Source organism: Acipenser ruthenus, chromosome 39, assembly GCF_902713425.1.
Source record: "Acipenser ruthenus chromosome 39, fAciRut3.2 maternal haplotype, whole genome shotgun sequence".
In the NCBI taxonomy this organism is placed as follows: domain Eukaryota; kingdom Metazoa; phylum Chordata; class Actinopteri; order Acipenseriformes; family Acipenseridae; genus Acipenser; species Acipenser ruthenus.
In genome coordinates, this window is record NC_081227.1 from 6872637 (window position 1) to 6885136 (window position 12500).

At 46.5% G+C, this 12500-nt stretch overlaps 1 protein-coding gene across 2 annotated transcripts in view; it reads left to right on the top strand.

Annotated features, from left to right (window-relative positions):
- The window catches only part of LOC117962924 (T-cell surface glycoprotein CD3 delta chain-like), a 13845-nt gene that overhangs the window by 1303 nt on the left and 42 nt on the right, over positions 1–12500 (top strand). Inside the window, exons 4-7 of one of the 2 annotated variants that reach the window (XM_059009748.1) lie at positions 1954–2124; positions 9840–9980; positions 11099–11151; positions 11353–12500. The exon at positions 11353–12500 is cut by the window's right edge and continues 42 nt beyond it. In XM_059009748.1, coding sequence (XP_058865731.1) covers positions 1954–2124; positions 9840–9980; positions 11099–11151; positions 11353–11415 — 428 coding nt within the window. In that variant the 3' untranslated portion in view covers positions 11416–12500. The remainder of the gene's footprint in view (positions 1–1953; positions 2125–9839; positions 9981–11098; positions 11152–11352) is intronic. The other variant, XM_059009749.1, reaches the window with a different exon arrangement.

Consider the following 12500-nt stretch of genomic DNA (forward strand, 5'->3'; position numbering starts at 1 on the left):
ACTTTAATCATATTAACACTTATAGCAAACACACCTGTAAGATGTATTCAGAATCACCAGTAACAAACCAGGTCCTATCTGGAGCCTTTAAGCTCTAAGTTGGGAGTTATTTCTGATGAATAAAACACAGTTTTTATATGTACTGAACTGTGGCTGCTATTGGATTCTGGAGCAGTTTCATGAATATCAAACTTGCAATTTACTTTGTGAATGTGGCTTTTAGTTTCCCATTTTCATATGTCAAAATTACGAATAAAAAATGAAGGCGAGGTAGTAATAATTCTAATAATAATACTACTACTACTAATAATAATAATAATTGAAAAGGGTGTGTTAATAATGTGTGTGTTGCCGTGGCTCTGTCAGCTGCAGTGCAGTCAGACTCTTGATTCTAGTGAGATGAAGCAGAGAGAGGTCTGGTAAAGCATAGGGAAGCATTGTAAAGCACAGAGAGGTCTGGTAAAGCATAGGGAAGCATTGTAAAGCACAGAGAGGTCTGGTAAAGCATAGGGAAGCATTGTAAAGCACAGAGAGGTCTGGTAAAGCATAGGGAAGCATTGTAAAGCACAGAGAGGTCTGGTAAAGCACAGGGAAGCATTGTAAAGCACAGAGAGGTCTGGTAAAGCATAGGGAAGCATTGTAAAGCACAGAGAGGTCTGGTAAAGCATAGGGAAGCATTGTAAAGCACAGAGAGATCTGGTAAAGCATAGGGAAGCATTGTAAAGCACAGAGAGGTCTGGTGTAGCATAGGGAAGCATTGTAAAGCACAGAGAGGTCTGGTAAAGCATAGGGAAGCATTGTAAAGCACAGAGAGGTCTGGTAAAGCATAGGGAAGCATTGTAAAGCACAGAGAGGTATGGTAAAGCACAGGGAAGCATTGTAAGCACAGAGAGGTGTGGTAAAGCATAGGGAAGCATTGTAAAGCACAGTGAGGTATGGTAAACCATGGTAAGCTGTGGTAAATGTATAGTATAACTATGGGCAAAGCTTGAGAAAACAAACAAAACACTGTGGTAATATACTCAAATATCTACTTTTTTTCCCCAAATATGATTTTTGATTTTTCTTTAATATTTTAACAGTGTGTTCTAGATCCTTTCACTCAGATCACAGGACACACGTCAGTGTGCAGGTGCATTCTCCTCACTCAGATACACTGTGATGCTGCATTATTTGAGATGTGAATGAACCACACAGTGCTACGATGAGATGAGGACACATTGCACTGGTGCATTGCAGTGTAACTATGGCTGTTTAATGTGCCTTTTCACAAAGGGTGCCTCTGGTGCTACATGCTAAGAGCCTTATCATTTTGGATAAGGCTTTATTTAACATGCAAGTCAGTTTAGCTGCATGCTAATAAGCAGTCAATAGCTATGCTGTGTGTGTCTGTCATTAGACCTCCATCTGCGCTCGTGGTTCGTATATGTAGTTGAGCGGGTTTTTTGAGTCTTGGTAGTTTCCTGCTCCATAAAGAAACACATACAAAGACTGGTATGTAGCATTACTGATATCATTGTATCAACTGTCCACACGACCTCAATTAATGAACATTTCAACCACATCGCTGCCATTCACAATCGCAGAGCAAAGCAACGCAGTAAAACAGTGAACTGCAAGACACACGGCCGACGGACTAGAGCACAAACACCAGCCCTTCCTTTAAAACAGTGGTGGAAAGCCCCTGCAGCTGGTCTGAGCTTTCTAGTTCTGAAGATATTCTTAAACAAGAGCCACCGATTCATAACGAATTGAAGCGGAAGCTCTTCGGGGTAACAGGCAGCGAATCCATTTGAATTCACAGGAATCCGTGCCTCTTATTTAAAAGTATTCCTTTATAAGCAAAATTACATCCTTTAGCATTCAGCAAACTGAGTGCTGTGTCAGTGAAGAGGACACCGTGCTGGAGACATTGACTCGTGCAGAGTGACGCTGACGTCTTTCACTTTCCAGATATCGAAGTGAAATCAGAAGGAGAAGAGGACATCACGTTGCAATGTAAAACAGGAAACTGGGAAAATGACGGCAGCTCTGAGCTGAGTCTGAAGAATGAAGACAGTAACTCGAAGGAGTATGTCTGTCAAAAAGACGGCAAGAAAAAACAGATTTATGTCAAGTTCCGCAGTAAGTAGATCATATTTTATTTTTAAATGCAAAAACAGCAGCTGCCTAATTGATTCCCTGCTCTTTTCTTTCTAAATTCTCTTTAACCTCCCCACATCCATCTCTTTGTTTCTTTATGTGTCTCTGTCCTCAAGCCATCTCTCACAGTTTCCCTGTCTCTGTCTCTTTCTCTCTCTCTGTCTCTCTCCCTCACAGTCCCCCTCTCTCTGTCTCTCTCTCTCTCACAGTCCCCCTCTCTCTGTCTCTCTTCCTCACTGTCCCCCTCTCTCACAGTCCCCCTCTCTCTATCTCTCTCTCTCTCAATTCAATTCAATTCAATTCAATAAGCTTTATTGGCATGCCAGGAATAAACAAGTTTTGCCAAAGCAAAATAAACCTACAAACAGACAGGTACAGTGTATAAACAGACACAATGAAAAGACAATTTTCAGTGCAGGTTAATTTGTTTCTCTTAGACTGTGGCAGGCAGTCACATATTCAGCAGCTAGTGCACATGTTATCCCCACCTCTCCTAAAAATATTTGTAGTTTTTCAGTTTCTGTGAGGTGGGTGAAGTCACTGATGTGACTCGTGAATTTGGGTAAGAATGTGTCCCTGAGCAGCTTGTATTTGGGGCAGTGCAGTAGGAAGTGGAGCTCTGTCTCTATGTGGTCTAACTCACAGTGCTCACACAATCTCCTCTCTCTGGGTCTCCACGTGGCTCTGTGTCGACCCTTTTCGATTGCTAATGTGTGGTCGCTCAATCTGTATTTGGTCAGTAGTTGTTTTTGTTTTTGGTCTTTAACTCTGACCAGATATTCTGCCAGGGCGTATGGTCTGTTTAAACTCTGGTAGCACTCTAATTTATGCTGTGACTTTACTTGGCTCTCCCAGTGTATCAGGTATTTGTTTTTCAGGGTGGTGGTTATTTTAGATCTCACTGGGGCCTGATTAGAGCAGCTCTTCTGAGGCTCTGTGATGCTGATCTGGTTCTCCTCACAGAGCTTCTTCATCATGTAGTTGATGGTCTTTTTATTTGGGTAGCTCTCCTGGCTCTTTAGGGCCTTGAACTGGTAGGAGTCGGGGTTGCTTTGGTTCAGGTGGCTCCAGTACCTCAAAGCTCTCTTTTGTACAGTGAGCAGTAAGGGAAGACGTCCTAGCTCAGCTCTACAAGCATTGCTTGGAGCATTTCTGTGCAACTGCAAGATGTTTTTGCAGAATTCTAAATGTAAGATTTCTGTTGGACTTTTGTCCCAATTACTATATTCACAATTTAGAGTGGGACCCCAAACTTCACTGCCATACAAAAGGATTGGTTGTATGACTTGGTCAAAGAGTTTGAGCCAGACGGTGATTGATGGTTTTAGGTTATACAGCCGTTTCTTTATTGCATGAATGGCTCTGCTGGCTTTTTGTCTCAGTGCACAGACAGCTGGGTTAAAGCTCCCTGATGCACTGATCATTAGTCCCAGGTAGGTGTAATTTGTTGTGTGCTCTAATGTTTTGCCAGTGAAGGTGAACTGGTATTTATTTCCCTGAATCCTGGCTTTTTTTTGGAAAATCATAATTTTTGTTTTGTTCATGTTTATGTTTAAAGCCCATGTTTCACAATACTGCTCCAGCAGGTTCAAACTCTGCTGCAGCCCATGCTCTGTGGGAGATAACAGAACCAGATCGTCAGCATAGAGCAAGCATTTAATCTGATTGTCATCCAGAGTTACTCCTGGGACAGAGGACTGCTCCAGCACTGTAGCCAACTCATCCACATAGATGTTAAAGAGAGTTGGGCTCAGGTTACACCCTTGTCTCACTCCCCTGCCCTGTGTGAAAAACTCTGTCCTTTTGTTCTTAATTTTGACACTGCTTTTATTTCCTGAGTACATTGATTTAATAATATCATACACCTTGCCCCCTATGCCACTTTGGAGGAGTCTGAAGAAGAGACCAGGGTGCCAGATTGAGTCAAAGGCTTTTTTAAAGTCGATGAAACAAGCAAACACTTTTCCTTTGCTGGTCTGATTGACGTGCTTGTTAATGATGGCCTGCAGGGTGTAAATGTGGTCTGTAGGGCGGTGCTTTGGTAAGAAGCCTATCTGGCTTTTACTCAGCACGCTGTGTTCTGTCAGAAAGTTCAGTATTCGGGTGTTAATAATACTGCAGAATACTTTCCCTAAGCTACTGTTTACACAGATACCCCTATAATTATTCGGGTCTAATCTGTCTCCATTTTTATAAATTGGTGTGATGAGCCCTTTGTTCCAGATCTCTGGGAAGCAGCCTGTTCTCAGAATGATGTTAAACAGTTTCACCAGGGCCTCTTTCAGATGGTTGTTGCTGTATTTTAACATCTCATTGCTGATGCTGTCGAGGCCACAGGCTTTCCTGGCTGAGAGGGACTTCAGTTTGTCTGTCACCTCCTGCAGGGTGATTGGGGCATCTAGAGGTGATTGATTATCTTTAATAATTCTTTCCAGGTTTGCTAATTTATCAAGTAATCCATTTTGATTTGGAGTTAGATTATTTTTTGGGATTGGTTTGTAAAGTTTTTCAAAATATTCTTTCCAAATATTTCCATTAAGGATTGCCAGTTCCTTGTTACTGTTACTGGAGTTCAGATTCTTCCAGTTTGACCAGAAAGAATTATTATCGATTGATTGTTCAAGCTGTAATAATTGTTTGCTCACGTAGGCGTGTTTTTTCTTTTTAAGTGTGTGTTTGTAGTGTTTTAAAGTTTGACAGTAATTGAGTCGTAATTCTGTATTTTGTTGATCTCTATGTTTCAGATTAGATAGTTCTCTTAATTTGTTCCTCATTGCTTTACATTCCCTGTCAAACCATTTTTCTGTAGGTTTTGTTTTCTGGATCTTAATAATTGTGTTTGTTTTCCTTATTTCTGATTTGTCTGCTGCTATTAGTAATATTTTGCTGAAGTCTCTCACAGCCAGATTGACTCCATTTGCATCAGTCTGATAGCTTTTATGTAAGAAATGGTTTAACATGTGTTTGATTTCGTCACTGTTGATGATTTCCTGGTATTGTAAATGGCTGGTTTGTTTCCATTTATAGGTGGGTGGGAGTTTGTATAGATGTGTGTGTGTGTTTACACCAATGTTGGGCTGTGCTGACCTTTTTAGATACAGCACTGTCTGGCTGTGGTCTGACAGGGTGGACTGTGGTCTGACTATGAAGCTGTTAATGAGCTGGGGGTCCATGTCAGTGATGAAATAGTCCACCACACTGCAGCCCCGAGAAGAGCTGAAGGTGAACCTTCCTAGAGAGTCTCCTCTAGTCCGGCCATTTACAATGTACATTCCTACACTTCTGCACATCTGCAGCAGCTGTTTCCCATTCTTATTGACCACACTATCATAGCTGTTTCTGTTTAGTGTGATAGAGTCTTGGTACAAAGGAGAATTTCCAAAGATGTACTTATTTCCCTCTATTGTTATAAAATCATTTTCTCTGCCCGTTCTGGAGTTCAAGTCTCCACAGAGCAGCACATTACCCAGTGTCTGGAAGTGCAGCACCTCTGACTCCAGATTGTGGAAACCTCCTCATTATAATAAGGGGAGTCGGAAGGCGGGATGTATGCCGCACACAGGTAGAGATCTCTTTGCATTTGGAAAATGCTTCCTTTCACCTTTAACCATAAATGTGAAACTCCTCTTTTTACCGGGCTGATGGAATGAGAAATTTCCCCTTTATACCATACAATTATGCCGCCTGACTCTCTGCCATGCTTGATTTTCGTACTCTTTAGGGAGGGCACTTTGAGCTCCCCATACCCCACGGGACATTGACTAGACACATCTGCACTGAGCCATGTTTCACAAAGAATAATTACATCCATGTCTTTTAAACTATTTACAAAATCAGGGACTGAACTCTTCATTCCAAACACTGAAGAGCACAAGCCCTGAACATTCCAGCTGCTGATTTTGAACGAGATCGTTGCTACTGATAGAACTGTTTATGGTGAAATAAGTTGTGAACACAATTGTTTATGAACTGTTCTAAAGAGTTCTATTATTGTTGTTTGTTTTTATTATTATTACTACTGTTTTTTCTGAGAAGTGTAAATATATACTCTCCAGAGGTTTTCTGATCTTGATATTCAAAGGTTAACGTCAGAAGATGACTGGGAGTTGATGTATTCACACTTGTACATGCTCATACACACACCTTATAGACACATTAGCTAGTCCATTGCTCACCCTTGTTGCAGACTATGCTGTCAGTAATCTGGAGCAGATCATGTGAAGGAGTTGCTTGATGTCACTCAGTTCAGATGTCGTTGAGTCCGCTGGACCTGAAGCTGCTGCTGCTGCGTAGCTCTTCTGGTGGTATCTGGGGGCGGCGCTGGGACTGTTCCTGAGGATTGGAGGTGGGGGGGTCTGGGGGGCCGGGGGGGTGCTGCTCCTGGTGAATCCATGTGCAGACGGTGTGGGTTCTTGGGAGCCTCTCCTTCTGAGCGCTCTGTATCTCTTTGTGTGGCGGGCTAGCATTGGCTCTCTGCTGGTCCTGGCTGGGTCTCGGCCGAGGGTGACGTCCTTGATGGTTTTTGCAAAGATTTTCATCCCTTGTTGGTTGAGGTGGACTTCGTCATACAGGTGTCTGTGCTGGAGGGCGTGGTGATGAGCTACGTGCACACTGGGGAGGCGAGCACAGCTGTTTGAGATCTTCCTGTTAATCTCATCAATACTGTGCTCTGGCACATCTTTTCTCAGCAGCAATGTGGAGAGAATGATTTTGGCCGCAGGGAATCGCTGTGTGGCCAGTTTGACCAGTTGTTCCAGTGATTTGGGCAGATCTTCTGAATGCTGCGGCAGATCATTTGTCCCAGTGTGGATTATGATGTATTTTGGGGCTACAAACTGTGGCTTTGCTATAATCTGAAATGCTCTCTCTGTATTGGGGCATCTGATTTTAGTGATTCGCTTTCCCGGAAACAGCCGCCTTTCGTCAAGGTAGCGCCCGTTGGAGTCTATGAGAATCACCACGTCAGGCTGGGGGTGTTTGTTGCTGGTTTGGGGGTTTGAAGGTTGAGTCTGTTCTTCAGGGGATGGGGTTGGTGCCTCGTGCTCTGCATTGTCTATGTCTGTGTTGGTGTTGGTTGTTGTGTTTCTTCTCTGCTGTTGTGTGGAGTTCACAGAGCTGTTGAGAATGTCCCCTTCTGAGGGTTGGGATTGCGACTTTCCCTTTTGTGTCTCCACAGCAGCCAATGCTGTCTCTGCCTTTTCAATCTGAGGCTGAATCTGATTCTCACTCCTGGTTGGCGCTGTCGTGCTGCGTATATCTGTTTGTGCCAGCTTTTCTTTCAGACTCTGCAGTTCTCTGTGGAGGCTCCTTGTCTCACTGATCTGTGCCTTCTTCTGGAGCTCCTCTCTGACCTTCTTCATGTCGCTCTTCAGACGATCGTTCTCTAACTGCAGCTCACTCGCTTGTGCTTTCAGTTCAGCCACCACTACCTTATGTTCATTTTTTATTTTATTGATTTCGTCTTTTAGCTGTTCTATACTTTCTCCTTGGTTTAGTTTGGCTGTGACTGATTCTCTGAATTCAGTAAACTCCCTCTCCAGGTCTTACAGTCCCCCTCTCTCTGTCTCTCTTCCTCACTGTCCCCCTCTCTCACAGTCCCCCTCTCTCTGTCTCTCTTCCTCACTGTCCCCCTCTCTCACAGTCCCCCTCTCTCTGTCTCTCTCTCTCTCACAGTCCCCCTCTCTCTGTCTCTCTTCCTCACTGTCCCCCTCTCTCACAGTCCCCCTCTCTCTGTCTCTCTCTCTCACAGTCCCCCTCTCTCTGTCCCTCTCTCTCACAGTCCCTCTCTCTCTGTCTCTCTCTCTCAGTCCCCCTCTCTCTGTCCCTCTCCCTCACAGTCCCTCTCTCTCTGTCTCTCTCCCTCACAGTCCCTCTCTCTCTGTCTCTCTCTCTCACAGCCCCCCTCTCTCTGTCTCTCTCTCCCTCACAGTCCCCCTCTCTCTGTCTCTCTTCCTCACAGTCCCTCTCTCTCTGTCTCTCTCTCTCACAGTCCCCCTCTCTCTGTCCCTCTCTCTCACAGTCCCTCTCTCTCTGTCTCTCTCTCACAGTCCCTCTCTCTCTGTCTCTCTCTCTCACAGTCCCCCTCTCTCTGTCCCTCTCTCTCATAGTCCCTCTCTCTCTGTCTCTCTCCCTCACAGTCCCTCTCTCTTTGTCTCTCTCTCTCACAGTCCCCCTCTCTCTGTCCCTCTCTCTCACAGTCCCCCTCTCTCTGTCCCTCTCTCTCACAGTCCCTCTCTCTCTGTCTCTCTCTCACAGTCCCTCTCTCTCTGTCTCTCTCTCTCACAGTCCCCCTCTCTCTGTCCCTCTCTCTCATAGTCCCTCTCTCTCTGTCTCTCTCCCTCACAGTCCCTCTCTCTTTGTCTCTCTCTCTCACAGTCCCCCTCTCTCTGTCCCTCTCTCTCACAGTCCCCCTCTCTCTGTCTCTCTCCCTCACAGTCCCCCTCTCTCTGTCTCTCTCCCTCACAGTCCCTCTCTCTCTGTCTCTCTCTCTCACAGTCCCTCTCTCTCTGTCTCTCTCTCACAGTCCCTCTCTCTCTGTCTCTCTCCCTCACAGTCCCCCTCTCTCTGTCTCTCTTCCTCACAGTCCCTCTCTCTCTGTCTCTCTCTCTCACAGTCCCCCTCTCTCTGTCCCTCTCTCTCACAGTCCCTCTCTCTCTGTCTCTCTCTCACAGTCCCTCTCTCTCTGTCTCTCTCTCTCACAGTCCCCCTCTCTCTGTCCCTCTCTCTCATAGTCCCTCTCTCTCTGTCTCTCTCCCTCACAGTCCCTCTCTCTCTGTCTCTCTCCCTCACAGTCCCTCTCTCTCTGTCTCTCTCTCTCACAGCCCCCCTCTCTCTGTCTCTCTCTCCCTCACAGTCCCCCTCTCTCTGTCTCTCTTCCTCACAGTCCCTCTCTCTCTGTCTCTCTCTCTCACAGTCCCCCTCTCTCTGTCCCTCTCTCTCACAGTCCCTCTCTCTCTGTCTCTCTCTCACAGTCCCTCTCTCTCTGTCTCTCTCTCACAGTCCCCCTCTCTCTGTCCCTCTCTCTCACAGTCCCTCTCTCTCTGTCTCTCTCTCACAGTCCCCCTCTCTCTGTCCCTCTCTCTCACAGTCCCCCTCTCTCTGTCTCTCTCTCCCTCACAGTCCCTCTCTCTCTGTCTCTCTCCCTCACAGTCCCTCTCTCTCTGTCTCTCTCCCTCACAGTCCCCCTCTCTCTGTCTCTCTCTCCCTCACAGTCCCCCTCTCTCTGTCTCTCTCTCTCTCACAGTCCCCCTCTCTCTGTCTCTCTCTCTCTCACAGTCCTCCTCTCTCTGTCTCTCTCCCTCACAGTCCCCCTCTCTCTGTCTCTCTCTCCCTCACAGTCCCCCTCTCTCTGTCTCTCTCTCCCTCACAGTCCCCCTCTCTCTGTCTCTCTCTCTCTCACAGTCCTCCTCTCTCTGTCTCTCTCCCTCACAGTCCCCCTCTCTCTGTCTCTCTCTCTCTCACAGTCCCTCTCTCTCTGTCTCTCTCTCCCTCACAGTCCCTCTCTCTCTGTCTCTCTCCCTCACAGTCCCTCTCTCTCTGTCTCTCTCTCTCACAGTCCCTCTCTCTCTGTCCCTCTCTCTCACAGTCCCCCTCTCTCTGTCTCTCTCCCTCACAGTCCCTCTCTGTCTCCGTCCCTCACAGTCCCCCTCTCCCTGGCCCCACCCTGTCCCTCACTGTCCCGGTCTCTTTGTCCCCAGCCTGTAATAACTGCATCCAGCTGGAGGCGGGGACGGTGGCTGGGATCGTGGTTGGGGACGTGATCGCCACGGTTCTCATCGCGGTGGCTGTGTACTGCGTCTCGTCCCAGCAGAAGAGTGGAGCCTACATCAGCAATAAAGGTACCGCAGCCCTGCCTCCATGCTCCACGGGGCGGGTTATTAATACAGGAGCGTGGCAAAGTGGTGACCAGTGTGCAGGTGCAGGTGATCAATAATCAGACAGACAACGATAATCCAGGTGCAATGGAGGTTCATGTTTAAATCCAATTGCCTGATGACAAACTTTAGTAGCGGCGTTTATTGCTCTGTTTGTAATCCGCGAGTTGGCCCCGAAATAATAATAGTCCCGTTCTTTTTCACAGTGTTCAGCCGTCTAATAATAAAAAATATTGCAATTGTTTAGACACGACAGAACCAAACCAACACTCGCGCTTCACAACACAATTCTCCTTCCAGTTACCTTTAACCATTATAAAGGAACAGATCACTTAACTGAGTCCCCTTAAATACCGTCAACCACGACCCCTTGGTTAACGAGTGCAACCTCTCCTCCAATCCGCGGCTGCCACATCGTTTCCCTTCCGGGTCGATGATTTAGTGTACTGTAGCTCCGCCCCCTTTCTAGATGGCCTACTTCCGCCTAACCCTGGGAATGAATTGTCGGGCCATCCAGTCCAGAGTACTCTGTTCCCTTTACACAGCGCCCTCGCAGGTCGGGAGGGAGATTGAACACCAAGAATCATTCGATCTCTGTCACAAGGACATCTCTGTGTTAATCCTGTACGTACTGAAGTGTAATATATGGATAATTACAGTAATTGCATCTCAGCCCTTACTAAAGAGTCTTAATTAAATCATGTGATGACACGTCACCTTGTTAACGACTTTCCTACTAATTTTTTTTGGTAATTCTCTGAAAGTTTTTTATTAAAAAAAATTCCAAGCACTGAAAATGTTGGCCCATTTTGAAATTCCCACGCTAGAAGGTGGAGAATCATCCATCGGAGACGAGGACAGCAAAGAAAACCTCCTTCAATAGAGACCTTCACAGTCGTGGAATCCGTATCTGGTCTGTGCTCTTCACCAGAGCCCCTCAATGCAGTTATAACCTTGTAATTCACTGCAGCCCATCCATCTCTGTGCATGTAAACTGCAGTTACTGCAGGCTGCTGATTAGAGCAGCTCACCTGGGTGAAAACTGCAGCTTTATCACACGTTATCTTTGAATCTCCTTCCAGCTTCCGACAGACAGAACCTCCTAATGAACGATGGCAACAACATGGTGTATGAGGTGAGTTTAACTCTGACTGTGTTTCTCTTTTCACTGTTTACCGTTACACCACCATTTATTCTACTAACACACCACTGACAGTGAATCGAAATGACAGTTTATCGCATGAATTTGTAGTTTCCTAAAGCATGTATTTTTTTATTGAATTGAATTGAGCTCTCAGCTCTGAATATCATCTCTGCTTCGTGTTTCTCTTTTCAGCCGCTGCGCGAGCGTGACGATGGAGCCTACAGCAAACTGGCTCCCAGAGGCCAGCGGTCTTGAACAGAGTCTTCCTCTCTCTCTACCGCCTTCTCCCCTTCCCTCACTCTCTCCATCCTTCTCTCCCTTTCTCTCCCTCCCTCTCCCTTCTCTCCCCCTCCCTCTACCTCTCTCTTCTCCTCCCTCTCCCTCTCCCCCTCTTCTCTCCCCTTCCTCTCCTTCTCTCACTCCCCTCCTCTCTCCCTCTCTCCTTCTCTCACCCCCCTCCTCCCTCTCCCCCTCCTTCTCCCCCTCTTCTCTCCCCTTCCTCTCCTTCTCTCACTACCCTCCTCTCTCACTTTCTCCCTCTCCCTCTCCTTCTCCCCCTCTTCTCTCCCCCTTCCTCTCCTTCTCTCACTCCCCTCCTCCATCCCTCTCCCTCTCCCTCTCCCTCTCCCCATCTTCTCTCTCCTTCCTCTCCTTCTCTCACTCTCCTCCTCTCCCCTTCCTCTCCTTCTCTCACTCCCCTCCTCTCTCACTCTCTCCTTCTCTCACCCCCCTCCTCTCTCGCTCTCTCCCTCTCCCCCTCTTCTCTCCTGCTTCTTCTCCTTCTCTCACTCCCCTCCTCTCTCCCTCTCTCCTCCTCCCACTCTGTCTCAAGTGTGGATTCAGTGTTAATTTTCTCCTGAATCTGCTGTTGTAAACTAATTGATTGAGGCTGCATGTAGCTTTTTATGCAATACGATACAGATCGCGACGGAGGAACTCATAATGAATGCATTGAAATGCTTTGATGAAGCCTCTTCCCCTCACATCTCTGCTAATTTCAATAATAACAATAATAATAATAATAATCCTCATAAACGACTGTATGTCTGCCAGTAGCGATGCCACACCCAGGAGCTGTTTCTATGGATGCCTGTTTGTCTGAATGCTGCCGGGCTGGTTTCGAGGGCTGTGGCGCAAAAGGGCTAAAGCTTCATGTTAGTACTTGTTAAGCTCTGAAAATAACCTTGTATACCAGCTGGTGAGAGTTTCGTTTTTTTTTTCCTGGTAGTGAATGACTAATCGGAGACAGTTTATATGTTTTTTGTGTTTCTTTTTATAATAAACATGACTCTGTACCGAATCACAGAGTTAGAGACCAGCACCCACCCGCCTGACACTCT